Genomic DNA, 26,455 nt, shown 5'->3' on the forward strand with positions numbered 1-26,455 from the left:
ATATTTCGCAGTGGGACAGGATATTTGTCCAAGTCGGTTCGGTGCGGCGGATCATGCGCTATCAGGACGGTGGAGGCGACGGCGGCGGCGGCGGCGGATGACGTCACGGGCGTAGTAATACACGACGCGAGCGCATGGCGAGCGGAGTCCATCCGCAGAGCTGCTGCGCGAGACACAGGGAACTGCTTTCGATTGTTGGCGGGCGCCGCCATCTTGGTCAGTGAGCTTGCGAGTGGCTGTACGTCTCGAGGAGCGGTGCTTCGTGCGTATTTCGGACGGTCGTGCCGACGAGCATTTCGTGCGCGCGTTTTCTCCCCGTGAGCGTTTCTCGATTACGCACCCGTGAAATCTGCGATCATCCGAGATGTCGGAACGGGAGGACAACGTTTACAAGGCGAAACTGGCCGAGCAAGCGGAACGCTATGACGGTGAGTAGATATTTTTCCGGCAGGACGGGACCCAGCCGGCCGACCCGACCAATACCCTCTCCTTCGTGTGCAACGCGTCAATTCACGCGTCAAGCCCTCACGTTGCCGATCGCACGCCGATCGTCGTCCTCGATCGTGCGCCTCGGCGTCTTGCCGGGAAGAACGTTCGCCTTCCCCCCTCCCCCTCCCCGGTGGATCTGACGATTAACCTTTCGCGGTTATCCTCCCGACATCCGTTTTCGCGTCTAGATCTGTCAAAATTCGCGGCGTGACCGCGAAACTCGAAACGCCGATCGTTAACGGCGTACCCGTAGCCGACGCGGCGTTCCTTTGTGGTGGCGGCAGCGGCGGCGGCGGCGGCGGCGGAGGACGCGATATCGACTCGTGTCATTCCCGGCGGTCGATCCGGCGAGGCCCGCCCGCCCGAACCGTTCGTCCGTTCCCCCGGAATCCGGCCGTGAATCCGGGTTCCGACAAGGCGTACGCATGATGAACGTCGTTTTCGTCGCGCTTGTCGTCTTCTCCTCTCCCCCACCTCCCTTCTCTCTCTTTCTCTCTCTGCCTCTCTGTCTCTCTCTCTCTCTCTCTCTCTCTCTCTCTCTCTCTCTCTCTCTCTCTCTCATACTCTGTCGGGGAACGACGCGCGCGATAGCACGCGGTTGCTAGGCGTACTCTCATGCTCTAGCTCGATTGTTCTTCCTCACCGCCGTCGCCGGGGCCCCCCTCGGTCTCAGCAGATAAGCCGACGAAGTACGTTTCTCCTGAACGGCGTGACGACTGTGACGCATAGGCACGCACGGAGCGGCGCGACACGGCGTGAGGCGTCTACGCTAATCGCCGGCGGGTTATTACTACGGGCGAGCGAATCGAGCCGTGCCGAGCGAGAGCGGGTGGGCGCACGTAGTGACTCGCGTGCTCCACTCGTGGCATCTGGCCTTGAATGCGTGCGGAGAAAATCGCCAGCTCGAGAACCGATCGACCGAGACTGCGAGAGAATGGCCGGTGTCCTCCTCCTCTTCTTCCTCCTCATCCGGGGCTCTCCTCTCCGATTTCCATCTCCGAGTCCAAGTTTCGCGTGCCAAGTCGAGCGAGGACGGGCGGGAAACTAGATCTTCTCTTAGGATCCGCTGATTACGGATTTGTTTCGGATCGTTCGCTAATTGAGCGATCGAAATCCTCTTTCGCGACGAACGAGGCGAGTCCGCGCGCCTCTCCGCGAGGTTCGCTCTGCGAGCCGCAGGTAAAACGAATCTTACGGATGGATGGACGGACGGACGGGGGACTGTTGCCGCGCATTTTCATTGATCTCTCCTCGTCGCATCCCGATTGTGCATTAATCTGTGATTCGTCAAGTTTCAGGTTCTCGAACGTAAAATGATCCCTGCGAATCACGGATTTGGCGCATTTTTTCACGGAGTCCTTCCTCCTGCTCGGCGGCGCGGGTTCGGTAACGCGCCCGGCTCTGCCCAAAAACGCCTTCTGACACGATATTTTTGATATCGATGCGAACGTGCGAACGTCGCGGGATTTGCGCGATTACATCGCCGAGCGTCGGCACTCGTATCGATTACGCCGCTACTACGTAGCGCCTGTCATTGCGCCTTCCGGTAATAAAAAGTACAAGCCGATTCACAAATCCACTTCTGGCGAAAGCAAAACGCGTGTTCGCCGCCGAGCGCAGGGGCGGGGGAAGGGAACAATCGAACGAGCGAGGAGGGAGCGGACGAGAGCGGCGGACGGGCGAGGATGAAGAAGTGACGGCGGGGGGAGGAGGGACGGTCAAATTTCTCCATCCTATGTCGCGCGTTTCGGCGCGCCGCCACGCATCTTTCTCGCGGGAATTCCGAAGCACCGGCTAAATTTCCCCGCTCCGGCGATTCCCTCCTTCTTCCCTCCTTTTCCTACCGTGCGTGGGAATGCATTCATTCCGTGTGACTTATTCGCATTTGACTGCGAAGGTAGGGAGAGGTGCATGGACCCCGGGGGGGTTGCGTTCATCGGAATGTACTGGGCGTTGCACAAGAAAGTGAATTTCATCCGCGATAAGATTAATGAGAATTTTATTGCGAAAGAGTCGGAAGATGAGAGCCTTTTCCGAATAATGTTGTAACGCTTCATATTTCCTTTGTCATTCATATAAATCCGCATTAAAGCGAGACTGCAAATTTGCTGATCTGTCTAATGAGATTGAGAAATCTCGCACGACACGTCGGCGCTGATTAAGGAATCTTTGTTTCTTCCATAAAGCCACTTTAATTGGCGAGTCTCTTCGTTTCCTTCACTTCAGAACCGCTCCAATTAATGAATGCTGTTTTCAACATGAAATCACTTTTAATTGGTTAAACGTCAATCGCACTAAATTAAGAATTTTAATTTTAAAAGTCGCGTTCCTTTTTTCTCTCGGAATATCCTTTGAAAGTGAAGGATCGGTATTTCGATGTTGTACGCAGAAAATTGATCGCAGTAATCGCTGAACTGGAAATCGATTCAACCTGTCGCCTCTAGTCGTCTAGAAACTCTCGCTAGATTTTACGTTTCTAGTGATTGCTGACAGTTTTAATACTTTATTGGAGAAGCTCGCGGTGAAAAATTTGCATTCAAACGTCACTTTCGAGTTTTTCCCGAAAGCACTTTCCACTCCGAATGTTATTCGTAATTAGAGCAAGTATTAAGGACTATTAGGCTCGACAAGGTCACGAAGTAATTCCGGATCGGCGGGCCGCACTATCCCTTTCTAATCAGATTACTACCTGTAACACGGAGTTTACCTGAAAATTCGGTCAAGATTGGCTAATCAAGATTACCTAACCGATATTGGCGTAATCGATGCTGGCCGGAACAGCGGTGACTCCCAGGACGTGTAGGAGGAAAAGGAGAGACGAATTTGATAGATATTGAAAGAAAGAGATAGAAGAAGAAGGGTGAGTTTAGTCGCGGAACGGGCGCAGGGTGAGCGAAGGGGGTGAGAGAAGGTGGCGAGAGGAGGAGGAGGCCAGAACAGGGGGGGAGAGAGGGTGGTTAGCAGAAGGAAAGTATTGATCTGGCCGCTATCCCACGTTGCTGCACACCTCGACTGACATACGTATACCTTGTTCATTGTAACGCCCGCTTTACGTCACATTCACCCCCCATGAACTTGAAGCCACCTCGTATTTAACTTGACACTAAAGACCGGGATACATCGGTGCGTGCGACGCATTGATCCACGCATCGATCTACGCGTGTCGTCCTCACCGCCGTCGTTTATTATGGGTCTCCAGGTTTCAGAGAGTTTAGCTGCCACATTCTTCCTCCTTTTCTTCCTCTCTTCGCGAGAGGTACGCCTGTGCCATTTTAAGCGCGCCAAGTGTGAGCGAGCGCGGATTAACAGAGGATGAAAGGTTTCTGGAATTCAAGCTCGCGCTTCGAATGGGAATATCAACTTGCAGTCAGGCCTTTTCCGATTCGCATATGTAATCGTCATTGTTGTATCATCAATTTGTTTCCAATACCGTCTGTAACATTTGCAGGCCTCGACGTTCAAGTTTATGGACGGGGATTTACAATTCATTGCACTTTAAAGATTTTATGTAACTTTTTAATATTTGCTTTTTAATATTTAAAAGCCTCTTAAACACCCTTCATGCTGATTGACTAATCTTTTTTGTCTGCTTCTATAAATTTAATTTCAATATTTGAATGTTTGAATTTCAATATTTGTTAGCGTTTACTCTATGCAATATATATTTCTATTGAAAGATTTGCCAGTTGAATCTCTCGCCAGTTGAAAACGACAGAAATCAAGTGGGCACTCGATAGAAACGCATGAAGGCTAAACAATCCACGCTTCTGAGCGAATATACTCGAACCGATAAATACGTATTAGTTACTTCCGTGCAAAGTTCAAGGGGCAGTCGATTAATATATACTGGCGCGTTCATCCCCTTTATTCCAAAGGTACTCGGCGCTATCGTTTCATCCGCGATGGGCACGTAACATTTTATAGGCCAAACGTCCATACGCCATTTAAGCGAACAGGTTCACAAGCGATACGGAGTTCATTTCGCTGCTGTGATTTACGAGGAGTCCTTCGATAGCCTGAACTTTGATAAATATAGGAGGAGAGAGAAAGAAGCACGTTTAAAAAGATATAGAGTGTAAAATTACTCTCGACAGGTTTCATTGTTTGTCAAACTGATGTGTGATAAAACTGTGCTGCCTATATGAAATTGTTCTGGAACATTGTTATCTTTAACGTAGCAATTTTGATAATCTAAGAACTTCATTTTTGAGATATTTTGTTATTTAAAGTGGAAGATTATTAATATTACATGAGCAGATAAAAATGAGTAGGTTAAATGTTATATAATTAAATGTTATACGAGCAGATAAAAATGTAATTGCAAAAATGCATTAACACGTAGAAAAATTGAAAGATGACACGTTGAAATAATATTTATTTTACAGAAAATAATTTCTGCTTTTCTGAGAATAATTTTTGTTATACGAAATTCATATTTATATAACATAAATGCTTTTATAATTCGTTTAATGTTAAAAAGTTGCTTGTTAAACTTTGTTGTATAAAAGTAATTTCTGTGCAAATTTTTGGTACATGACGATAACATTTTTAATCCTCTGTAATAAATATGCATATAAATGTTGAAATATATCGTTCTCATGCCTGTCGACATTTTGCAGAGATGGTAGAGGCGATGAAGAAGGTGGCTTCGTTGGACGTAGAGCTCACCGTCGAAGAAAGGAATCTTCTCTCGGTGGCATACAAAAATGTTATCGGCGCCAGGAGAGCATCCTGGAGAATAATCTCAAGCATCGAACAGAAGGAAGAGAATAAGGGCGCCGAAGGAAAACTAGAAATGATTCGTCAGTATCGATCTCAAGTGGAAAAGGAGCTCAGGGATATTTGCGCCGACATCCTCGGCGTCTTGGACAAGCATCTGATACCGTGCGCCTCCACAGGGGAATCCAAAGTCTTCTATTATAAAATGTAACAATCTTTTAGAGAGTACTTTAATACCAAATAATCTTCTAAAACTTGTTTGAACTAAATTGAAGTTTTTCAGCGAGATAAAGATATATCGGTCATAAAAATTGTGCCAGCAGGCGGTATTGGAAATACAATTACGCTAGAATGATATAATTAATGATTCAATTAAGAGTTCATATCAGATTATGGCCTCTAATGGATATCTTTTGTGTTCGAAAACAATCTAAATCAATTGTTGACATACTTTACATTCTCGTTTTTATTCATTAGTACTTTTTTCATTGTTAAATTGCCTGATATTTATATCATTACTTTAGAAATAAGTGACTTGGAAAATTGTACTAATTTGCTGTTAATGCGTGTTCAGGAAGGGCGATTATCACCGTTACTTGGCAGAGTTCGCCATCGGTAACGACAGGAAGGAAGCGGCGGAGAATTCCCTGGTGGCTTACAAAGCTGCGAGCGACATCGCCATGACGGAGCTCCCACCGACCCATCCCATCCGCCTGGGATTAGCGCTCAACTTCTCCGTGTTCTACTACGAAATTCTCAATAGTCCTGACAGAGCATGCCGTTTAGCGAAGGCGGCCTTCGACGACGCGATCGCCGAGCTGGACACGCTGTCCGAAGAGAGCTACAAAGATTCCACCCTCATAATGCAACTCCTCAGGGATAACCTTACTCTGTGGACGTCGGATATGCAGGGAGACGGTTAGTGTGTCCCACTTACTTACAAAGGGCAAAATCGCCGTTAGGGATGTGTTTTGATTACGCTAGAATGCGTTGCACGACATATACCCCGCCCGCGCGCGCGCCTGCCCGATCGATACGCGAGCGAATATCATGCATTGTGGTAGGACGATCTTATCTGGAATACTCTCATCTCACGCAATTTATCTAGGGTGTCCCAGAAGCGATGCGCTTTTCCTCTCGACCACTTGCGATTACATAATTCCTTTTCTCCTCGAGGCTGATTTTCGAAAGTGAACCTTTCCCTTTAATCATTCCGCGCTTTGAAAACTACTCTTGTAGTAGAAACTTGTTATTAAAAGTAAGGTCACCAGTTGTGGGACACCCTATATATCACTGAACTAGTTATTATAATATACATAAAAGTGTTCGTTACGCTTTTCACAACTATCGATTCCTCCAAGGGGTTTATAAAATGAATAGTAAAACGCAGTATCCTGTTCTCCATCCCGCAAATTTCTATTTATACTGCCGTTTGCAGTCTCTCGTTTTTAGCCGAATTGTAAGAAGTGAAGTTGCACGCAATCTTCGAACACAGAATCATTGTTTTGTAATTTAGAATCCGAGTCTGATCAGCAAGGCGATAGCGCTATCGATACCCACGATGCCTGAACGTAGATACACCCTTTTCCCTAACGTCCCCGCAGCATGCTTGTACCCGGTGAGCGTCCTCGAACAATTGTTACCGCGTTAAAACGATTGGACAATGAGTGATTCGTCACAAAGTTACTATTTCACCTAAAGCTACTTTACTGCCCTTAAATCAATCTTGCTATTTGAACTTTAATTGTCAAAACATGTTGTTTAATTTGTTTAGTGTCGCATTCGCCTGGATGATTAATACTAATGTAACATACGTTTGTTGTACAGGTGAAGCCGAACAAAAGGAGCAGCTGCAAGACGTGGAAGATCAGGACGTATCGTAACTTTAGCTGTAGTGAGTGTTATCTTGCGCATATAAAACTGAGATACAAGAAAAAAACTCTTAATAACTCGTAAGCAAAAGAAAAAAAAACCAATTCAGCAGGTGGCAGTTCGGGGTGGGAAGGGGAGATCTTTAGAAATTTGCGTGGCTCTTAAAAGCGCGCACTTGTACGGTTACTCTAAAAAAAAAAAATACAAAGCAGCAGCAGCAGCAAGTATCAGCAGCGATAACAAACATAATAATAAATAAGCCATTCGGTTGCGTTTTAATCTACATTATAACGTACACACTATACTACAATTGAGTTACAGAGCACGCGGAAAGTAACGGAAAGAAAAGGACACGCACCCTGCGGTAAATAGAGAGACTGCAAAAGCATTTAGGAGAGACACTTTTTAATTGCCCCGTTTTTGCGTATCGAGAGGAAACGCTGTATTTGCACTTTGCATACGTCTGAAATTTTCACGTGCGGTTGACGGTCTCGCGAGCGCCCCCCCCCCCCCCCTCCTCCCTCTGATTCCAGTGCACCACATTTTGGATTACACGTCTATGTAAATTCGCCACCGATCCTTCCGAGCGAGTGAGAACGAATTATGTGTCCCATGCATGTCTCCGCAGTAACAGAAGATAAAAAAAAAAAGTACAGCGCACAGATCGCTCGAACTCGTCAGTCTCGAGACACGCTTATACATTCGTCTGTCTTTACATCCCTCGTCAATCCGCTCGTCAGTTTCTTGCACTTCGCCCCCCTCCCCGCCCCGCCCATTTTTTTCAAATCTCGCTTTTTTACTGCGCGCACAGTCTCGTATTTGCGAAGTAATTGCTACGGTGTTAGCGTATGCGTGTAAATTTAGTGTAAATCGATTCGTTTCAAGACGTTTGCCCTTGTCTCTCACTATTTTTTTTCTTTTATCTATCTCTCTCTCTCTCTCTCTTTACGGAAATAACGGCGGCGCCTTCATTGCCAATTGTCAAGGCAGATATCTTGCTTTCGAGCTAGTATTCTGTAACAACATATGTACTTTCGGCGACAACTAATATATGAATGTAATATTATAGTCCTAAAGAAAAAAAAAGAAAAAAAAAAAAAAAGAAGAAAAGAAAAACTAAGACGCGTGAATTTTTGGCAACCGCCGAACCGAAGACGAAGGAACATGCTTATTTCGATTGCCGCCGCTGCCGCCCTTCCCCCCCCTTCTCTCCCCCCTCTGTACCTTTTCAAATGCAATAACATCGTTCGCCAGATAGTGAGCTCTCGCAGAAGGAGATCATGTCGCGAAGGAGATTAGCAATGAGTGAGAAACCGAAGTGCATCATCGAAATTCCGGCGCGATCTCTCGATTACGTTGATCCCTGGCGCATCTTTCCAAAGCGAGCGCGTCTTCATCGCGTCAGCTCGCGACGCGCGGCGTCGCGTAATTGACAGCGGGAAAAAAAGGAAAAAAAAAAAAAAACGAAAGAAAGAAGGGGAAAAAAAGATGAAAAGATTACGTTATCGTAGGTGAGCCTCTTTAGCATTACGTTACTCACAGCAAACAAGTAACTATCTAGCTAGTCTGTAATGTGGTTGTACGTTTTCATACGCCCGTTGTGTAAACTAATATCGATTGCTGTGGTATAAGAAGTGACAGAATAAATGACTGTACCCCGACTTTTTCCACCCGCACACACGTACATACACTCTATACAGACATACAGAAACACACACACACACACGCGCGTACAGATAGACAGACCATACATCTCTCTGTATCTTCGTCTTTTCCATCCGGATAGACGATAGTCGATCCGTGTTTGTAATTATCCATTCGCTGATCCATGGACGAGCCATTCCATCGACTTTTACGATTTTTACGTTGAGACACACATTCCATTGTTCTTCTTGTAATAAGGAGTCTCTATCGGGATTGTAGATTTACAGTGCAAAACACAAAACAAAAAAAAATGATATCCTTTCTTCAGACCGGCGAGGCAAGGCTTTAGCTAGAATTATCGACCATTTTACGTATTAAACTTATCTACTTACTATAGAGCTAGAACTACCAAAATCCATTTAAGCTCGCTCAGTTTTCTCGCTGATATCGCGACGGAGAGGAGACGATGATACCGGAGACGCCGAATTTTAAGCGCAGCAAAGAAGCGAGGCGTTTTAACAACACGAAGGGAGTGATAAATCCGGCGGGAAAAAGCGCGGATCGCAAACTCGGCGCGGAAGAAAAGCAGAAAAAAAATTGGTGTCCATCGTGCCCCTGTATTTAGGTATTGTAACAATAAAAAAAAAAATCGATAATCATGTTACAAATGATACGTTATGAGGAATAAACTCAAAGTAATATCAACCGGCTCTCGCGTAAAATAAGTAAGCATATTTGCGAATGTAATTGTAAGAGCGTAATAAGTAGGATAAAAAAAAAACGAAAAGAAACCCAAAAAAAAAAAAGAAATAATCTCGACGCGAGGGATCATCCGAGCGGCGTGCAGAATCAACTCGAGTATATGATGATATCGAGTCGCTTATAACCGAGGAGATTAAATCGCGCGAAAAATCGTATGCAAGGTAAACAAAGCTCTAAGTTAAGAACTTGCGGAGCGCGACGGATGCCGTCGCAGGCTGTAAAACGCACGAGCATATGTATGTACATACGTTTATGTGCGTATGTAGATACATATGTAATGCATATGAATATATTTCACGTACATGGCGTGTATTCTGTGCGGCAAATTGCGTTTTTTGAGAAATTTGGGCGCGTAAACGCGTATCGAAGAAAGGAGGAAGTAGCAACGAATGATGACAAGTCTCTGAATGCCGATGAATTCTCAACTTGATCGTTCGTTCACAGGATGTAGGTCGGAGAGGCTATTCAGATCCATTTCCAAAATAATGTAAATTTTATTTACGAACATCCTTGAATCTGTCCGATCTCGCTCTTTCGTTGCTGCATGCGTTCGAAATTTTCGATTCTAAACAGCGTATTTTTATCATAATGCTTGCGTTATTGTTATTTGAAGGGAGTTCGGCACTTGTGAATTGAATTGATCGTTATGAGCGAATAATAAAGCGAAGCGACACGATTCATCATCGTTCGGAGAAGCCAATTTTTGCGTTTTTTGGATCCGCATGCATTCTTACGCTCTGTATTACAATCGATGCGATTACACCGGATACAATCTTTTTTCTGTAAAACCACACACATGAAAGCTACAAATAAAGTAATTACGAATCTATGCTTTGGGTATAATTTTATATTAAAAACGTCGCTTTAAGTTCTCAGCCAGCCAATTGTGGAGAAACTATTTAAAACAATGAGCTCAGAGCTCTTCAGAGTTTTATACCACGAATTGTGATACGTCTTCGGTTAATTGAAATTTTAGACAATTAAAAATGAGAAATTTTTTGATACTAGAATTGATCAAATCTAGATTGCGACTAACTGTGCGTTAGCGTTTCGAGTGACTGCGTCTCCTTCACGAAATCATCCTGGAAGCTACTCGATTCGATGATAAGTCTCCTCGGTCGGGTCAGTTTTACCTGTCGTAAAATTCGTTCCAGATTCTGTTCTGATCCAGTTAGAATCGGCGAAAGATTGATATTCGACGCGGTTCGATTTTTCATGATTCGGCTTCTCGGTGATCTTCCGGTCTGATCACAAGATCTGCGTTTGGTAGATTTGAGCTTCACGTTGCGCAGCATCTCCAGAGACACGGCCGGACCTTGTATAGAGTTTCGTCTATTTTCCTAAAATGAAAAATTTTCTTGGTTATCGAAAGATCAAAAGGGAAATGTGAAGAAAATTTATTCTGAGGTTCAGAAGCCAAGATGTTACAACTTTTGCGGATCAAATTTTTTCTTTCTAAGCAATTTTCAGATTAATCTTAAGACTATTTTTTGGCAAGATAATTTAAATTTATTAAAATAATTTTTTTATGATTTTTATTATCGAGCCATGCATTTAAAAGTTTATTTAATTTGTAACAAATTCTAATCGAATTTAAATTCTAGAATTAAGGAAGCGTAATCTCGTAAAATATATCTAACTGTAAGATATGTATAATCATCATAGAGATTATATTTGTGCTCTTATCGCAGTGATGATGATAGATAGCAGGTGATAGGTGGCGTTTCTTGCTAATTTGCGGAGTTTTATCAGGATTTTCTTAATCAGTTAATTAGTTTCTGCAGAGTAATCAATCTTTGTTCAAGTACCTTGGCACTTTGAGGAGCTTTTCTTAAGGTGACTTTCAGGAGATCCTCGACGGTGATGCGCGGCCTGTTGGACGACGGCGTGAAGCACTTCCTTGTAGGCGTACTGATTTTGTTACTTTTACTGCTATTGGGAGTTGTCGGTTGTGTCAACGACATCGTTGATTGCACGGATGCTGAAGAAAGGGGCTGAAGACAGGGTGGTGATCCATACATTGTTAATTTTGAGTCCTGTGTTTTCAGGGGAAATGTCAAGGAGGATGGCGGGACGGACAGAGGAAGAGGCGGCGGGGGAGGAGGCGGAGGATAGGAAGGGAACGAAGAGGATAAGGGAATCGATTGCGGGGATTTTGATTGCATTTTCTCCAATATTTCGTGCAATTTTTTCAACTCCTGCATCATCGTTGCATTGTTCTCGACTATTTTTTTATTGGCTTCACGAAGGACGTTCATTTCGGTTTCAATGCTCGTTCGTATCTGCAACACAAGTAAAAAAATATATTATTGTACGATATAAACATTCTCTTGTTATTATGATAGATTTGTTTTCGTTTTGATCTGTTCTGTTTTTCAGCGAAGCAAAGATTGACACAAAGACTTGATTTCACATTCTGGATACGAAAAGAATCTATCTTAATTTTAAGAAATAAAGAATGTGAAGATGTATATCTTATAAAATATATTTTTTAATGCGTCCAATTTGATAAAAAAATTATCCATGAATCTCAAACACTGACAAAACCGAACGCAAAACTATAGTTTTAATCAGTCGGCTCGGTTTGATTTGAAACATTTACCTGAACGAGATCTGTTGAAAGTCGTGTCATTTTCACCGACAGTGCGCACAGCGTCTTCTCGTTTTCAAAATGCAACGTCGTTACCAGATAATTAATTCGTTCTTCCTCCGAGAGATTCTTCGTCCGAGGAGATTTTTTTGTTAAAAATGAGTTTATCATCTGTACTTTCCTGTAAGCCTGAAAAAGAATTGATTTAAATCACTTGAAGTGAATGAAAATATTAGAAAAACTCATGTTAAATAATAAATAATTTATCTATAGAATTTTCTGCCGCCATCGCATTATTTATAGTCCAAATTATATCAGGAATCCATTCTTAAATAATAGCGCGATAATGGCATGGCACTCTGTGATTAATATTATTTATAAACACGTATCTATTAATATTCTTCCTTGTGAGATAATAATCTTGAATCTATTCCAAGAAACTTACGCTATTTAGTAGATGCAGCAGCTTCCTTTTTAGCCACATGCAGAGAGCAATCATCCATGTAATTATCGCGCGGGGCACGTTTCTTCGGTCTCGAGAGTTTCGTGTCGTAGCAGTGCTTCGTGACATACCCTGTTTATAGGCGTCATCTTGATATCTCTTCTAATTGTTCAAAAAATATATAGAAATAAAGATAAGTATGTTTATAAAATAAAGAATAAGTATCAATGTATATGACTTAAAGAGTACTTTTTTATTGTGTTTCTTAAAGTATAGCAATCTAAAAGCAAAAATTGAAGAAATAACGATATATTTTTACCAAAATTCTGTAAGTCTAATATTAAACAGAGGAATGCATATGAATTGAAAACTACGTATTTTAGAACGAAAAAATTCCGAGTATTCGAAAAGCAAAATCATGTATCAAAATGCGCGAACGAGGCGTTACTTGTTGCTGTGCGTTTTCGCAATTATCGTAATCGGGCACAGCGGACGGGTCGACGTCAGGAAGGAAGGTCGATTTCGGAATGTTCCAGTGCGGCGTTTCTTCGCACGACGGCAAATTTAGCGGAAACGAGCGTTCCTCGCTCTTCCTTCCTTTTTTAAAGAAGGGATCCGTAATTTCCGCTCGATTCGCCGGTTGCCTCTGCTCTTCCACCGTCTCGTCCTCGAACGTCAGGGTTGTTCGGCAGCGTTTTGCCGGCGGCGGTGATCCGCTGCAGGGCGTCGTGGATCCCGATTGAATCCCGAAGTATTCGATATTCTCCGTTTCCAAGTCCGATTCTTTGGACTCGCGATCTTCTTTCGCGAGCAGGGATCGATAGGTAATCGGGTTTCCGTCGTTATTTGCGTCACTCGGTAATGGCGAGGGCGCGAGGAACGTGGACACCGACGATAAGGTCGTGGTGGAGGTGCAAGAGCGCCATCGGTCATCGATGAATTTCTTGTACTTGGTTATAAAGGACGCACCACGCTCTGTGTCTTGGCCGCGTAGCTTCTTGGTTATTCGCCACAAATACGAGAAAATCTTCCCGAGCTCGTGCCAATTTGTGACACGTTCGCCGAACGTCTCGGCGTCGAATCGCTCATTGTTATCCGATCTGCGTTTCCTACTCTTGTCTGCTTTATCTCGCAATCCATCGTTTCTTTCGACGGATTCGCAGAGTGATGATCTAGCGAGTATAAATCTGTCGAGCGACTCGCTCTGCAAGTCCGCGATCGACGAAGACTTCTTCACAGTGAAATGACTAGCGATGATCGCCGATGGCTGTTTCTCGAGATAATTATTCTGACAGATTAAATCATTATTTATCGAAAGCGCCTTGTCCAATGAATAAAAACTCTTTATTGTTTCAGGCTTACAGCGATCCTCCTGCTGCGATCTTTTCTCGAAAGATCGTCCGCCATTCTTTCTATCGGAATTTGCGTGTGCCGAAACGTCGCCCGTAAAAATGTATATATTATTGCGCAATCGGGATTCCAAGTCGGAGTAAAATGTCGGCAATTGCGAAATATTTTTAGGCGCATCGTCCGCGCTTTTATCGCTGCTTTGTTCCTTTTTTAAAAATAACGAACGGAACGAATAACAGTTCGCTGAATCAAACGTCTCGCCAACGACTGATCCGCCAATGTCACGCTTGGGATAGTCTTCCAAATGTGGAAAATCACTTGTAGATTTAATATCGTGTTTGTAATTGCACTTCGACTCGTGACGCTTGAGTAAACTCGAATTCGACAGTTCAATATTCCGCGCGGCGATCTCATCTTCAACTTCCGCGTCGTCTTCGTAGGCTTTCGCTCTCAGTAATCTTATTCTCGATCGTTTCGGGATAATCTCAGGACTGAGCTTCTCGTTGCACAGCAGATCCCTGTGTGGCGATTCGTACAGCACCGCTTCCGGAGAACGTTGAACGGACGCGTCGCTTTCTTCATCACGATTCTTCGAACCGGCATTTTCTCGGAAGGTTTTCTGAAATTTGGTCTTCTGTCGCAGTCGTCTTTTATGCTTGCGCTTCACCATCGCGTCGCTATGAATCCACTATGAATAATTCACTATGAATAATTTGCATTATTCACTAAAATTGTATAAAAAGAGCGTTTGTTACAATTGCACTTTGTACGATCTGCGGAAGCAAAGAAATAATTATCAACTACACGCCCGCGATTCTATTGCTGCTTGCCTTGACTTGTTCGTGACTTTTATCTGTGACATTAATATTATTTGTTTTGATATTTGTATAATGTAGCTCATGCGCACGCAACTTGCTGACTGAATTCGTTACTTTGCCAAGCTTGTGTTCTTGAATTTTCACGATTCGTTTAAAAATTATCCTAAAAGCATGATCAAATTTAATTGGTTAAAATAAAATTGGAGGAAAAATCGAATTCAAGGAGATTTATGAATAATAGGATTTGATAAGATGTGGAAAGAGAATTGACCGTTGGATTGATATAGCGTTTATTGCTACATTGTTTCTCGAGTGAAAATTGCGTTTGCAATTTTGATATTCTATAACTTCATTTATCCCCTATTTTATACATCTGTAGTTTTGCTTGGCAGTTCATTTATCGTGTATAACTATTTGAACATTATAAATATCTCTGATAATTTCTTGAAACACTATGCATTTACGTACATATCAGCAGGTCGGGACAAAAGATATATTTGTAGGTTTCCGCGCTCATTGCACGATGAACAATGAAGACGGACAATTTTCTTGTACAATTCGTGAATTACGCTTTATCTAGTCAAGTTCGATGGATCTCACTTCTTATTTACAAAGTCCTCGCCTTTCTGGATGTTCTTTTTAAGCTCCGGGATCGCGGCATCCAGCAGTTTCTGTTCGAAGCTGCTCAGTTTGCCGGTGCCCAAGTTCTTCTCAAGTCCATTTTTCTGAAATTCAATACGCCGATTAATAAAATCTTCATCTCTTACTTGATTGCTTAAAACGTGTCTCAATATCGCCTATAAAGCATATTTCATTTGAAATAATCTGTCTAAGAAATAAAAAACTGTTTACATTTGAAAAACTAATCATAAAATATTGTGCAAAAACAATAGCAAATTTTAAAATTAAAATATATATCATATATTATTCCATAAACAGATGATTTAATGAGAAAAGAGTAATACTTTCTGTTCGCAGACATATTTTTCTAAAATGTTAAACAGCAAACATATTCAGTCGCGCAGTTTATTTTTATATCTCTACTTACGCCTAAGACCACTGGCGTGGAGAAATATTTGGCATCGGTGACGTTCGACCTGACATATGCGCACTCGATGATACCAGATTCTCCGTTGAGCGCTCTGATTAACGAAATACCGAATCGCGCGCCGGCGTAAGCCATGGACAACGTCGCAGATCCAGTGCCCGCCTTGGCCTTGACAACCTCAGTGCCGGCCTCCTGAATCCTCTCGGTGAGCGCCTTCAACTGAGCGTCCGGGAAAGAAACTGACGGAGTGCACTGCGAGATCAAGGGAATAATAGTGATGCCACTATGTCCACCGATGACAGGAACGCTCGTGTTCTTTGGATCAAGACTCTGAAAGATCATTTATCGTTAGTATCTTTTTTCGAATTTTTTCAATTATATATAAAGGATTAACAAATAATGTACCACATTTTGATTAAACTTTGTTTAACAAAAATTAATACCTTATTTTTAGTCTTATATACTCAAAGGGATTTTATAATTTATTCTAATCGCAGGTGCAATATTTCACCTTCGTTATTTCATGCGAGAATGACATTTAATACCTTTGCTTCTGCGATGAATGCATTTGCCCTAACAATATCCAGAGTAGTTACTCCGAATATACGATTGGGATCGTAAACACCGGCTTTCTGCAGCACTTCGCTCGCGATCGGCACCGTGCTGTTGACGGGATTCGAGATGATTCCCACCAAGGCTTTCGGCGCTACTTCAGCTATCGCAACGGCCAGATCGCGAACAATGGAGGCATTTGTATTAAAAAGATCGTCACGGGTCATGCCAGGTTTACGCGGGACACCGGCAGGTATGATAACGACCTGAAAAGAATATACAAAATAATAAAATCAGAAAATCGAAAGCAGGTTTGATTCCAGTTTCAATTTTACAAGTTAAATAACATTTATACTTTCAAAATAATATATAAAATATTGTAGTATCAATAAATATTTATTTTCACATTTGTTTAGATTCTTTGATCAATTTGGGATCAACTTTTTCTGGGTGAAAATATATCCAATTCATTTCAGTCAATTCATAAACTTCCATCTTATATTTACATACCTGAGCACCTTTAAGGGAATCTTTGAGCTGTTCCGGACCGGTGTAAGCTTTAACTTTTGCAGGCGTATCTATGTGCGAGAGATCGGCGGCGACGCCCGGTGTGTTCACGATATCATACAGCGACAATTCGCTAACAAGGGGCGACTGTTTGAGAAGCAGCGACAGTGGTTGACCGATGCCGCCACTCGCCCCCATAACAGCAACTTTAGTATCACGCTGCAAAAAGAACACATCGAGATGTTAGCATTACATAATCAAGATATTAGTATTTAAAACAAACAAGAGGATAAACATATAGCTACCTAACAATTATTTTGTAAAAACTTTTCTTTTCGAGCATTTCTAAATTGAAAATTATTCGATATTTTTGCTGAGAAAATAGTGGTTCTAAAATAATTTTGCATATAACATATTTATGATATTTTTTATATAACGCGTTTAAATCTTATTCAATAATAATATTTAATTTAACGATTCGTTCATCATTAAATCTATTTGTATCAACATTCAGATTTATACCAACAGGTTTAATTCAATAATATTAAAAAATTTATAAGGCTGTAAAAAATAAAATGGAATTGAGATTTAAGTAAATAAATAGGGAAACATGTGGAATTCAGTTATTCAGGGAAAAATTAAATAGATTAAGATTCACGAATTATTCTGTGATTAGAATGTGATTCTCGAAATGCATTCTGATGTGCCAATTTACGCGTCAGCATTGAAATTAAAAATTCACGGTTGCATAACATTACTCCGATTGCGGTTGAGCATGTCACTCTGATGACGCGCTGCGCCAAGTTTCAATGTAGCTGATAAGTAACACGATAATGCTGCGATGATACACGTCGTTCGACATGGAGATGGAGATTCTTGTCGCGTCTTCATTATACCCTACAGATTCGACGATTCAGAAAACTTGATAAACGTGGAGCAATCGATAGTATATTAATATAAAAATATACAAACATATATGCAAAATTGTAAATAAATGTTAATATCTTTAAGTGAAAAATAAAATCCTCTTCAAAATAACAACCTTCTTCTTCATTTATACGTAATAGCTGTTCAATAATCATTATCCATATTGCATATCGGACACATCCACATGTCATGGGATCAACCGCAAAATAATATAAGAGCGTGAAGTCATTAATCAAAAAGTTACTAGTTATCATAATGCTGTAATCACGAGTGGTAGACGAATGGTTCATAAATAATGACAGATGCATATCGGAGCACGAAAATGAGGTTCTTTTCAAGGTCACGAGTCTTTTCTCGAAATAAGATACATTTAAATATACATTGGTCCAATTGCCTGCTATTCATGTCACACTTTGAACATCCAGCAATACACGATAGCAAGCGTTATTACTATGCACTTTAATTCGGCGATTCTGGAATAATTCTCGTTTATTAATGTCAATAATTAATGTCAGAACAATTCGCGGGAAAAGGATTTAACCATGATCTACTTTATCGCGCTATTTACCTTGGCGCTGGTGGACAAGCGCTTAGCACCTTGTTGAGCGACATTTATAGTGGGCTTGAGGAATCGTGGTAGCATGATGATAGCAGTGGACGTAAACGCCTTGTTAAATGGTCCAAAAGATTTTAGAGAAAGCACTCGGTCTCAATAGTTCCTCGCGTAACCCTGCGTGACCTTCGCAACGTCTGCTGTCAGTGTCAGAATGGAGTTCTCCGTATCGAGGCGAGTTGATGTCAGAGACCTCATGCGATGAATTGCAAAGCTGTGGAATCAAAGTAGCCAACTTTGAGAAAAATAAATTCTCTATTAACAAGCATAGATCAATGACAAACATAGATGGACAAACATAGATGGACAAACAGACCATTTAAAAAAATGAGGCCGGAAGTTGACAGTTTATGATTGAGAGATAATTGATTTGTAAGACTATTTTATTCTATCACGTAGCTAGATGCTGGTAAGATGGAAACCTTTAGCTTGCATTTTCTTTTTTTAATGCTTGCAGCATTAAAAATGTTTCTTATAAATGTATCATTGTAAAAAAGAATATCGCAAAATGTCAATTTTCGACTTTATTTTTAAAAAATACCTATTTTTGGCTTGATTTTCTGAAAAATGATTATTAGCTTACAGTTAATAGACGCTTTATCGCATCCAAGTATTTTAAAGACGCGTTAGTAGATAGTAATGATGATGAATTATATAAAGAAATAAATTATATAAAAAAATATTGAGCGCGATGACTCGTCTGTGATTGCAAAAAGTATTTTTAAGTATAATAGGATGTTGCTTGGACAATATTTGTATTTAGAGATGTGTAAGATTAATGACCAAAAATTCAAAATGATATTTTCATTAATTAATTTATTAATTGTATAAATTATCAATTTTTTGTTAGAAGAAATAATAAAGAGCGAAAAAAATATCAGAGCGCAAGTGGCCGAAACTTAAACCTGGTGTAGTTAATCTTTCGTTTATTGGAAAAAAGAATTCATTTTTATTTGCCTTATAATATAATTCATTGAACATTATGAAATGTTTTAAGTTTAGCAAGAAATTAAAGAAGTTAAAGATGGTCCAATAAATAAACATTTGTGACATTGAAAAATATCTAGTTTGTATTAAAACATAGAATAGAAAGACATTTTCAAAGACTGCGTTTTTATAATATAATGCAGATGATACAAACTTAGGCATGCATTTAACGTTGCAGTGATACACAAAAAGTTTAAGTTAAATGAGTGAAAAATATGATAAACTTTTACTTTTTTTTTTATAACATAATAAAAAACAAATTTATCTTTGGTGTTTATTATTATTATTTTTTAAATTGTCTCTCAAATATTTGTTTAATTGATAATAAGTCTGATATTCATGCCATTTAGATGATTAGATAGCATAAGTAAAAATTCAATGTATGTCAAACTGCTGTACATATAATATCTGCAAATGATTTTTATGCTGCAAAACACTAGTTGCCATTTGTGTGCAACATTCGACACAAAAGTGGCATTTGGAAAACAGTATAAAATCAAAAAGAAGCATCACACAAAGATTTTTATAAAATAATAAAAATGTTCCATTTTTGCGAAAATAAAATAAGCAAGTATAACAATTCATACAATTAAAATTCTTAAGAAAAAGAAGAATTTTTTGAGACTCGATTCTGCAATAAAAATATAATTTATTGTTGAATCCCACGCTAAATGAAGATGTAACTATGTACAAAAAGAAGACTAGTGAATATAACTTTTATGTAATGTGAACATTGACATTTTTACATCAAATATTTAATCCACATTTAGCACCAAATATATCGCAAAATTTAAATTTCAAAATATAAATTATACAATAAAATTGAATAAATTGTAAATGTGAGAAATTTAGTAAAGTGCAAGACTTTAATTTACCTTGAACAGACGACTCAAATACTAAGATAACAATTTAGAATAATTTGCATTAATAGAATGTAAGATATACACTAGAAGAATCTCATATAAATTGAGTTACACGATAAAAAAGCTCATCATTAATAGTACATAAAATTAACTAATCCAATAATCATAATGTGAACGAGAGCACATAATGGAGTTAATCAATTACATAATGGTCCAATCAATCGAACTCGCGCAGTCAGGAAGGCAATCGATCTCACCGATTTCCAACTTTTGTTTCGCGCTCTCCTCCACCAATTCCGAGACTTCAAGCACTGCGAGGGGGTGATAAAAATTTGCAACGGAATGTGCGCTTATCGTTTCTCGCCGTGGAAAATGCGCGAACAATCTCGCGTAAAGCATCCCCCGCGTGCGCAGGGATGCGTTAAAAACGAGCGCGAAATGGAGAAGATGCTTGCGCGACGGCACGGACGAGCAGGACGAGAGGTCAGCGGGGCACGGTGAGGCGGAAAGGACGAAGAGAAACCCGAAGAGTGGACATTTTTGCAGGAATGGAGGGGATACCTACATAGAGATGCCACGTAGGCGTGGTCGAGGAGTCGGAGATTGCACCAATGAGACCAGGGAGGCGTTATTTCGGCACATTACATTGTGGCTGTGGTACACGAGAGAGCGTTGCAGCCGTGTGCGACTGCGTTGTCACACACATGCATCACGCACAGATAATAAGCGGAGAGAACGTGGGAGCGAGAGGAACGAGTATTCCGAAGAGAGCGAGAGCGAGATTTATTCTGCTACCAGATGGAGATTTGCGTTTTTTTCGAGAAGAGTATAAGAAAATCAACGGAAGATCCACGAAGACCGGTGTATGAAGTGCGCAGAACGCACAACTCCGTCAATGAGAAAACAGGGGGGAGGGGTGAATAATAACGTCGTAAAGATCCACCCGCGGTTCTCTCTCTCTCTCTCTCTCTCTAACGTATATTATGTCAAACCGAGCGAGAGGAAGAACGACGATGTGAAGGAAGGAAGGGAGATGTGCGAGGGTGCGAGGAGGACAGCGATTGGCGGGGGCGGCAGATCGGCTGCTCAGCGGCGGTCGTTGGTCCACGCTCGATGGGGAGTCCGGCGTGCACGGTGCATCCAGTTGTACGGCGAAATAGTGCGCGGCTCTGTTTTAATGGTGCACACGTGCGACGAGATCGCGACCTGATGAATTGATCACGTAAGGTGCGCGCATCCGCCCCACCGATCGAGGTGAAGAACGCCCATAGTTGAGTATTCGGATTCGTCGGGAAAAAAAGGCATCTTCGCAAGGAAAGTATTCGCCGTGGAAATTCTCGGGAGAACGCGCGAGTGAACGATGAAACGATGATTGCGAATTGTTCAACAATCACGAATACGCGCTCAGAATGTTGCTGATTACTTGAAACGTCGCATTTGTATAACAGAGAAGTGCGATTGTCTTCGTTCGATCGCGAAGTGCGCGGTGAATATTAACATTTTGAGGTAAAATCGAGCGAACACTCCGCAGAAATTCGACTCGGAAGCTGCGAAGAATCGTGTGTTAGAGTTTATTTCGAGATGTCGATTTATCTCGATACGAGCAAGAGAAGCGAGTTGCTCACAGTTATCGAACTGTCGCGAATAGTATCGTGTGTGTTGATAGACTGAGAGAAACAGGAGAGAGGAACTGTAATATCAGTCACGTGTCTTCAGAGGTGACTAATGTTTTCATTCTACTTCGGATCGGAGATACGTGGTGTATTTAGATACGCGAAGAGACTGAATTATTATCGTAAATTGTGTGGACAACAGTTATTAAACTCAATTCACGCGAAAAAGTAACAAGGAACTGCAAATTGTCAATCCTGTATTTCAAAAGTGATTCGAAGTGCAATTCAGGTTAATCAATTTGTTGAATTATAACAATTTGCGATAAAGAGGAGATACAGTTTGATTAGGACCAAATGGTGATGTGTAATATATGAGAGTTGTTCAGTCGCATTGAGTTGCAGAAGAACACGGTGGACATCTCAAGTTCCCACGGAAAGACGATGCAACAAATTCTAAGAATGATAATGTGCTGATCGGTCTGACGTTTATCAAATAAATTACGCGACAATCAAACGTATTTACTTAAGAGACTTTAATATTTTTTACTGCAACTAAGAGCCACGGAAGAAACGACTTGTCAACAAAGCCGTTACAAACAAATAAACTCCGAAACAAAAGATATATTTTACAATCGTTTCGCAATGTAATATATTAATGTAAAATATTTAAATTATTGATATTAATTATTACAATATTTTAATGTAATAATGTAATATTTTATTAATCTAATATATTTAAATTATTGATATTAATTATTAATTTATTATAACAATACAAGTAACAAAATAAAATTATTGTGTAGCACGTGACGACTAAAGACGTAAAAAGAGAAATATTTAATTTTAATATTTTATTTTCTTTTTTGATAATTAAAATATATATACAAGAATAACTTAATTATAAAATAATATAGTAATATAGAAATTTGAACGAAACAGTTTATCTGTATAGTGAGTACATAAGAAAGAAAATATATGGTAAATATTTGCTTCAAGGCAGAATCAAACATAATTATTTAAACATATTATAATAATAACGAACAAGTCGCATAAATGTATATTGTGTATATTAACGCGCATAATTGAGATAATTTAAGAATTGTAATAAAACTTTTGATAAAAAAAGTTTGATTTTTGACGGACAAAAATGATAAAGCGAGACCTCGCGATTGACTTTACTTCGACGAATCGGTGGTATTGATGGGCACATTCGCGAAGCAATACTAGTGAGAGAAGCGACAGTTGAGCCGAAAATGGCGAAGAAATTCGAAGCGTCGCTGGAAATGTGTCAAGCACCGTCGGCTTGATAAAAGTGCGCGTCTCCGGGGAAGTCGACCGTGCCGAAATCACTTTCCTGCCGAGGGAGACTAATTGGTTCCACCCTCTTTTACCCCTGCGGCCTCCAATGAAAGGCCCGCCCTCACTAAAGGTTTGTAAAACAATCGATTCCGCACTCGAATAATTTCGCGTAGATATTCAGGCGTCGCGTCGCGGAGAATATCGGAGTTCTTATTTGTATTATTTTAAGATATTGATTGAAGGAAAGAATTGTTTAACGTGCGCAAATGCGACGGTGTTTTAAAATTAATTATGCCTCGAAGTTTTAATTGCATTGATATTAACATTAATTTGCGATCAAAATTAGTCGCTATTCTTTGTAAAGTTAAATTTCTTTATTTCCAATTAATTGCTGCAAGAAAAAAAGTGTGCGTCGACTGCGTATTTTTCACATGCTACAGGCAGCTGTTTTGAAATTCTTGAGAAGTTTTCGACTGGAATAATTTCGTTTTTTTCTAAATATGCAATAGAATATTTAAAAGTATATAGAGAAAAATTGAATTATTCCAGTTGGAAACTAAATAGATTCATAATAACTGTTCGCATATTCTCGAAACGATCAAAGTCAGAACTCTTACGTTAACCCGCATCAATATTTCCAATACATCTTCTTTCGATATCTTGAAAGTTTCGCACACGAGTAATCTTTCATAATCATCATTGAGATCGCTGCATTTCGTATTATGATATGTATCTGTAGATCAACAGCGTGAGAAAGCGCGATAAAATCGCTTGAAGGCAATCAATCGTCTAAAATCGTGATTTTATTAGTGAACTCTTGCTTTTTGTTGTTCTATACGTTTAATTTATAATATTTATGTGATTTATTATGTTGCCAAAGTTATCCGACAGCATCAAATATAGATAAAATAATAAATATTATTTGTTCAACATTACATGATTAAGAGACAAATAAATGATGTCCAAATTCGACATTTGATAAATTATCGATAAAACATTCCTAAGTAAAAAAAACAACGTTTGTAGAATAAATCCTTTTTATGCGTTATTGCAAAATCAGTGACTCAATGATTCTGAAATAATTAGAATTAATTTAATTAATTCAGAGCAAATTTGTAAGGCAGATTGATTAACATTTGAATTTATAGTCATTCTGACAATTGAAGTGCGAGAATATTTTCTAACTTTTTAATTTAATTTAGATTTTTAATAGGAACGGAAGGAATACATTAATGTTATTTTGTTGCAGGTGTAATTCGAGTAAACGGATGCAGGTAAATTGTTCGTTGAGTTGCATTGAATATATCTCGATATTGTGTTACGGCACCCGCATGGTCTTTCACACGGTACGCACAGTGTACAAGTCTCAACCCTTCTGCTACTTTTTCTTTGAAACTAATTATTCTTCCAAAACTCCACCTGACGATTATTTCAATATGAAAAACGGAATAATTTTAAAAGACGCGTTACGAAAATATCTTGTGGCATGACAATTTCTTAGCGTCTAAATTTAATGTCATTTAATTTAATATCATTGCTAATAGGTGTCATAAAAATTGTTTTAATCTGAATTCAACTTTAAGAAAAAGGAATATGTTAATATTAATATTAAAAAAATCATTATTTATTGAAACTTAATTTCTTTAAATATTTCTTCTTCAAATATGTTAAATCATCCATTAATTAGGTCGGGATAATTTTTTTCCAAAAAAAAAGAAATTAACTACAAACAAACAATGTGCTTCCAAAATTTATCTTTAAAAACACGAGCTGCATTCCTCCGTCATTAAAATTCAATTTAAATATTTATCCTGGAGAAATCACCTTCAAGACTACATTTCCAAAGCTCGTAAATCTCCCGGCCACGCCGTTAAAATATCCATACATCGAGAATGCACCTACTCAGCCACCCTATCGCGTCTAAAAGCGCCGTCGAGGCGAAAGGGGTTGAAAAGCGTGATTTATCCGTTCGCGAGCGCGGCGCGCGTGTGAAACGGATCGGACTATTTTCGAGTCGCCGTACTCTCGCGAGCCGGATTCTCATTTCGCCGACGGGTGTGAAAAAAAAGCAGAAGGAAATACGACGTAAAGTAAATAAGAACGTGCGTAACGCGTCGCGGCAGCCGCAGAGGGGCGTGTCGCTTCCTGAAGCGATTTGTAGAAAGGAGCGTCAGCCTGCCGAACGTGATCCTTGCCTGTGATCCTGACCGCTACACCCTTCCGCATCTCACGTACAAGATATAATCGCGCGAGGACTTGTCTCTTCGCCGGAACAGCTGTCACGACAGTATAAACACTCCGGATCATATATGCTCCTCGACGAGGATCTACCTCGAAGCTTTATTTTCAAACTTTTTTCCTAAACGCCGAATCACCGTCTGTCGCGCTTGAGACGAGAAGCCAAACTCTTGTCATATTTAAATCCCTTCATTAATAAAGATTCGAAGAATATATCTCTTTACAAAGAGCGATCATACATTCGGATATTGTAAAAATAAGTCGCATATTTTTGTTTCGATAGCGATATTATTGTGATTCCAAAAAAGAAACACACAGCATAACAATTTCTCGCACTTGTTTGAGATTTTTTTAAGCTTAAATATACAACTCGGTTTCAAAGAAATCCACTTTCGCAATTTTGGATTAACAGTTGAATTGCGTATACTACAATTCCACATTGCGCAATGCAAATCACTTTGTTAGACAATTGATCGGACAATCCGCAAATCGTCGTCTGAAGCAGGCGTTCACCGTGACGCGCATATGTATAGCGGTAATAATAATAGTAATTCATGAATGGTTCGGCCGCGATAGCTAATAATAGCGCGATCGCAATAGTGGTGGCAATAATTGAATGAACCGCGCGGGTGTACGCCTTACAACATCCTGGCACGTGCGTAAACAGCTCTTAGGTAATTCAGGGTGACGCCTGACGTATATGTACGTGTATATGCAAAACGCTCGCAAACAGCGGCGCGCTTTTCTAGAGAAACTTTGCGCGCAAACACGCGCCGATCATTATCCCTCTGCGGAAGTTCGGAGAATTTTTAACATTCTCATGTTTAACATGCATTTGGATGTTCGAAGCTTCCTTAGAACGAAATATATATCCGCAGGATTTTCCAGATTTCAAGTGCAACTAAATAGCTAACTAGAATTAAATAATACAAACAGTTTTTCTGATTTTTCTCGTCATCGACTTTTAATTAATCAAATAAATTTTTTAATTTTAATTTATTAAATTTGAAATAGATATTAATAGTGTTTATGATAAGATGGGATTTTTTTATATGAATATTTTAATTCTAAAAGAAAAATATTTAAGAAAGAATTATTAAAGTCGAGAAGAGCTTTTATGTC

At 40.2% G+C, this 26,455-nt stretch overlaps 4 protein-coding genes across 5 annotated transcripts in view; 2 read left to right on the top strand and 2 right to left on the bottom strand.

Annotated features, from left to right (window-relative positions):
- The first annotated feature begins 109 nt into the window (after window positions 1–109).
- 14-3-3epsilon (tyrosine 3-monooxygenase/tryptophan 5-monooxygenase activation protein epsilon) lies at window positions 110–10,315 on the top strand. The gene is made up of 4 exons (XM_012378866.2): window positions 110–428; window positions 5,109–5,415; window positions 5,783–6,126; window positions 7,036–10,315. Exons 1-4 carry the CDS (start codon window positions 365–367, stop codon window positions 7,089–7,091), a joined length of 771 nt encoding a protein of 256 aa, XP_012234289.1. The 5' UTR covers window positions 110–364; the 3' UTR covers window positions 7,092–10,315.
- Window positions 9,090–14,820, bottom strand: LOC105679076 (uncharacterized). The gene is made up of 5 exons (XM_012378858.2): window positions 12,967–14,820; window positions 12,522–12,680; window positions 12,089–12,265; window positions 11,295–11,768; window positions 9,090–10,826 (listed from the first exon to the last, which is right to left on the bottom strand). Exons 1-5 carry the CDS (start codon window positions 14,536–14,538, stop codon window positions 10,518–10,520), a joined length of 2,691 nt encoding a protein of 896 aa, XP_012234281.1. The 5' UTR covers window positions 14,539–14,820; the 3' UTR covers window positions 9,090–10,517.
- A 139-nt stretch (window positions 14,821–14,959) lies between these two features.
- On the bottom strand, window positions 14,960–18,509 carry Mdh2 (malate dehydrogenase 2). The gene is made up of 5 exons (XM_012378865.2): window positions 18,289–18,509; window positions 16,797–17,012; window positions 16,280–16,552; window positions 15,735–16,064; window positions 14,960–15,411 (listed from the first exon to the last, which is right to left on the bottom strand). Exons 1-5 carry the CDS (start codon window positions 18,361–18,363, stop codon window positions 15,283–15,285), a joined length of 1,023 nt encoding a protein of 340 aa, XP_012234288.2. The 5' UTR covers window positions 18,364–18,509; the 3' UTR covers window positions 14,960–15,282.
- Window positions 18,510–21,270: 2,761 nt separating this feature from the next.
- sim (single-minded) overlaps window positions 21,271–26,455 on the top strand; it is a 37,455-nt gene continuing 32,270 nt past the window's right edge. For both annotated transcript variants that reach the window (XM_012378862.2, XM_012378864.2), the window contains exons 1-2: window positions 21,271–23,225; window positions 24,345–24,369. The gene's annotated coding sequence lies outside the window, so the exon portion shown is untranslated. The remainder of the gene's footprint in view (window positions 23,226–24,344; window positions 24,370–26,455) is intronic.

This window comes from Linepithema humile, chromosome 2, assembly GCF_040581485.1.
Source record: "Linepithema humile isolate Giens D197 chromosome 2, Lhum_UNIL_v1.0, whole genome shotgun sequence".
NCBI lineage: Eukaryota > Metazoa > Arthropoda > Insecta > Hymenoptera > Formicidae > Linepithema > Linepithema humile.

Coding starts and splice junctions, on each gene's coding strand:
- Mdh2 (XM_012378865.2), bottom strand. CDS start 18,363: ATGCTACCACGATTCCTCAAGCCCACTATAAATGTCGCTCAACAAGGT. Junction 16,553..16,796: donor ATTCCCTTAAAGGTGCTCAG/GTATGTAAATAT, acceptor TATTCTTTTCAG/GTCGTTATCATACCTGCCGG. Junction 15,412..15,734: donor CCACGCCAGTGGTCTTAGGC/GTAAGTAGAGAT, acceptor ATTGAATTTCAG/AAAAATGGACTTGAGAAGAA.
- LOC105679076 (XM_012378858.2), bottom strand. CDS start 14,538: ATGGTGAAGCGCAAGCATAAAAGACGACTGCGACAGAAGACCAAATTT. Junction 11,769..12,088: donor TTTCAACAGATCTCGTTCAG/GTAAATGTTTCA, acceptor CTTGTGTTGCAG/ATACGAACGAGCATTGAAAC. Junction 10,827..11,294: donor AAGCTCCTCAAAGTGCCAAG/GTACTTGAACAA, acceptor TTTTCATTTTAG/GAAAATAGACGAAACTCTAT.
- 14-3-3epsilon (XM_012378866.2), top strand. CDS start 365: ATGTCGGAACGGGAGGACAACGTTTACAAGGCGAAACTGGCCGAGCAA. Junction 429..5,108: donor GCAAGCGGAACGCTATGACG/GTGAGTAGATAT, acceptor GACATTTTGCAG/AGATGGTAGAGGCGATGAAG. Junction 6,127..7,035: donor GTCGGATATGCAGGGAGACG/GTTAGTGTGTCC, acceptor TTTGTTGTACAG/GTGAAGCCGAACAAAAGGAG.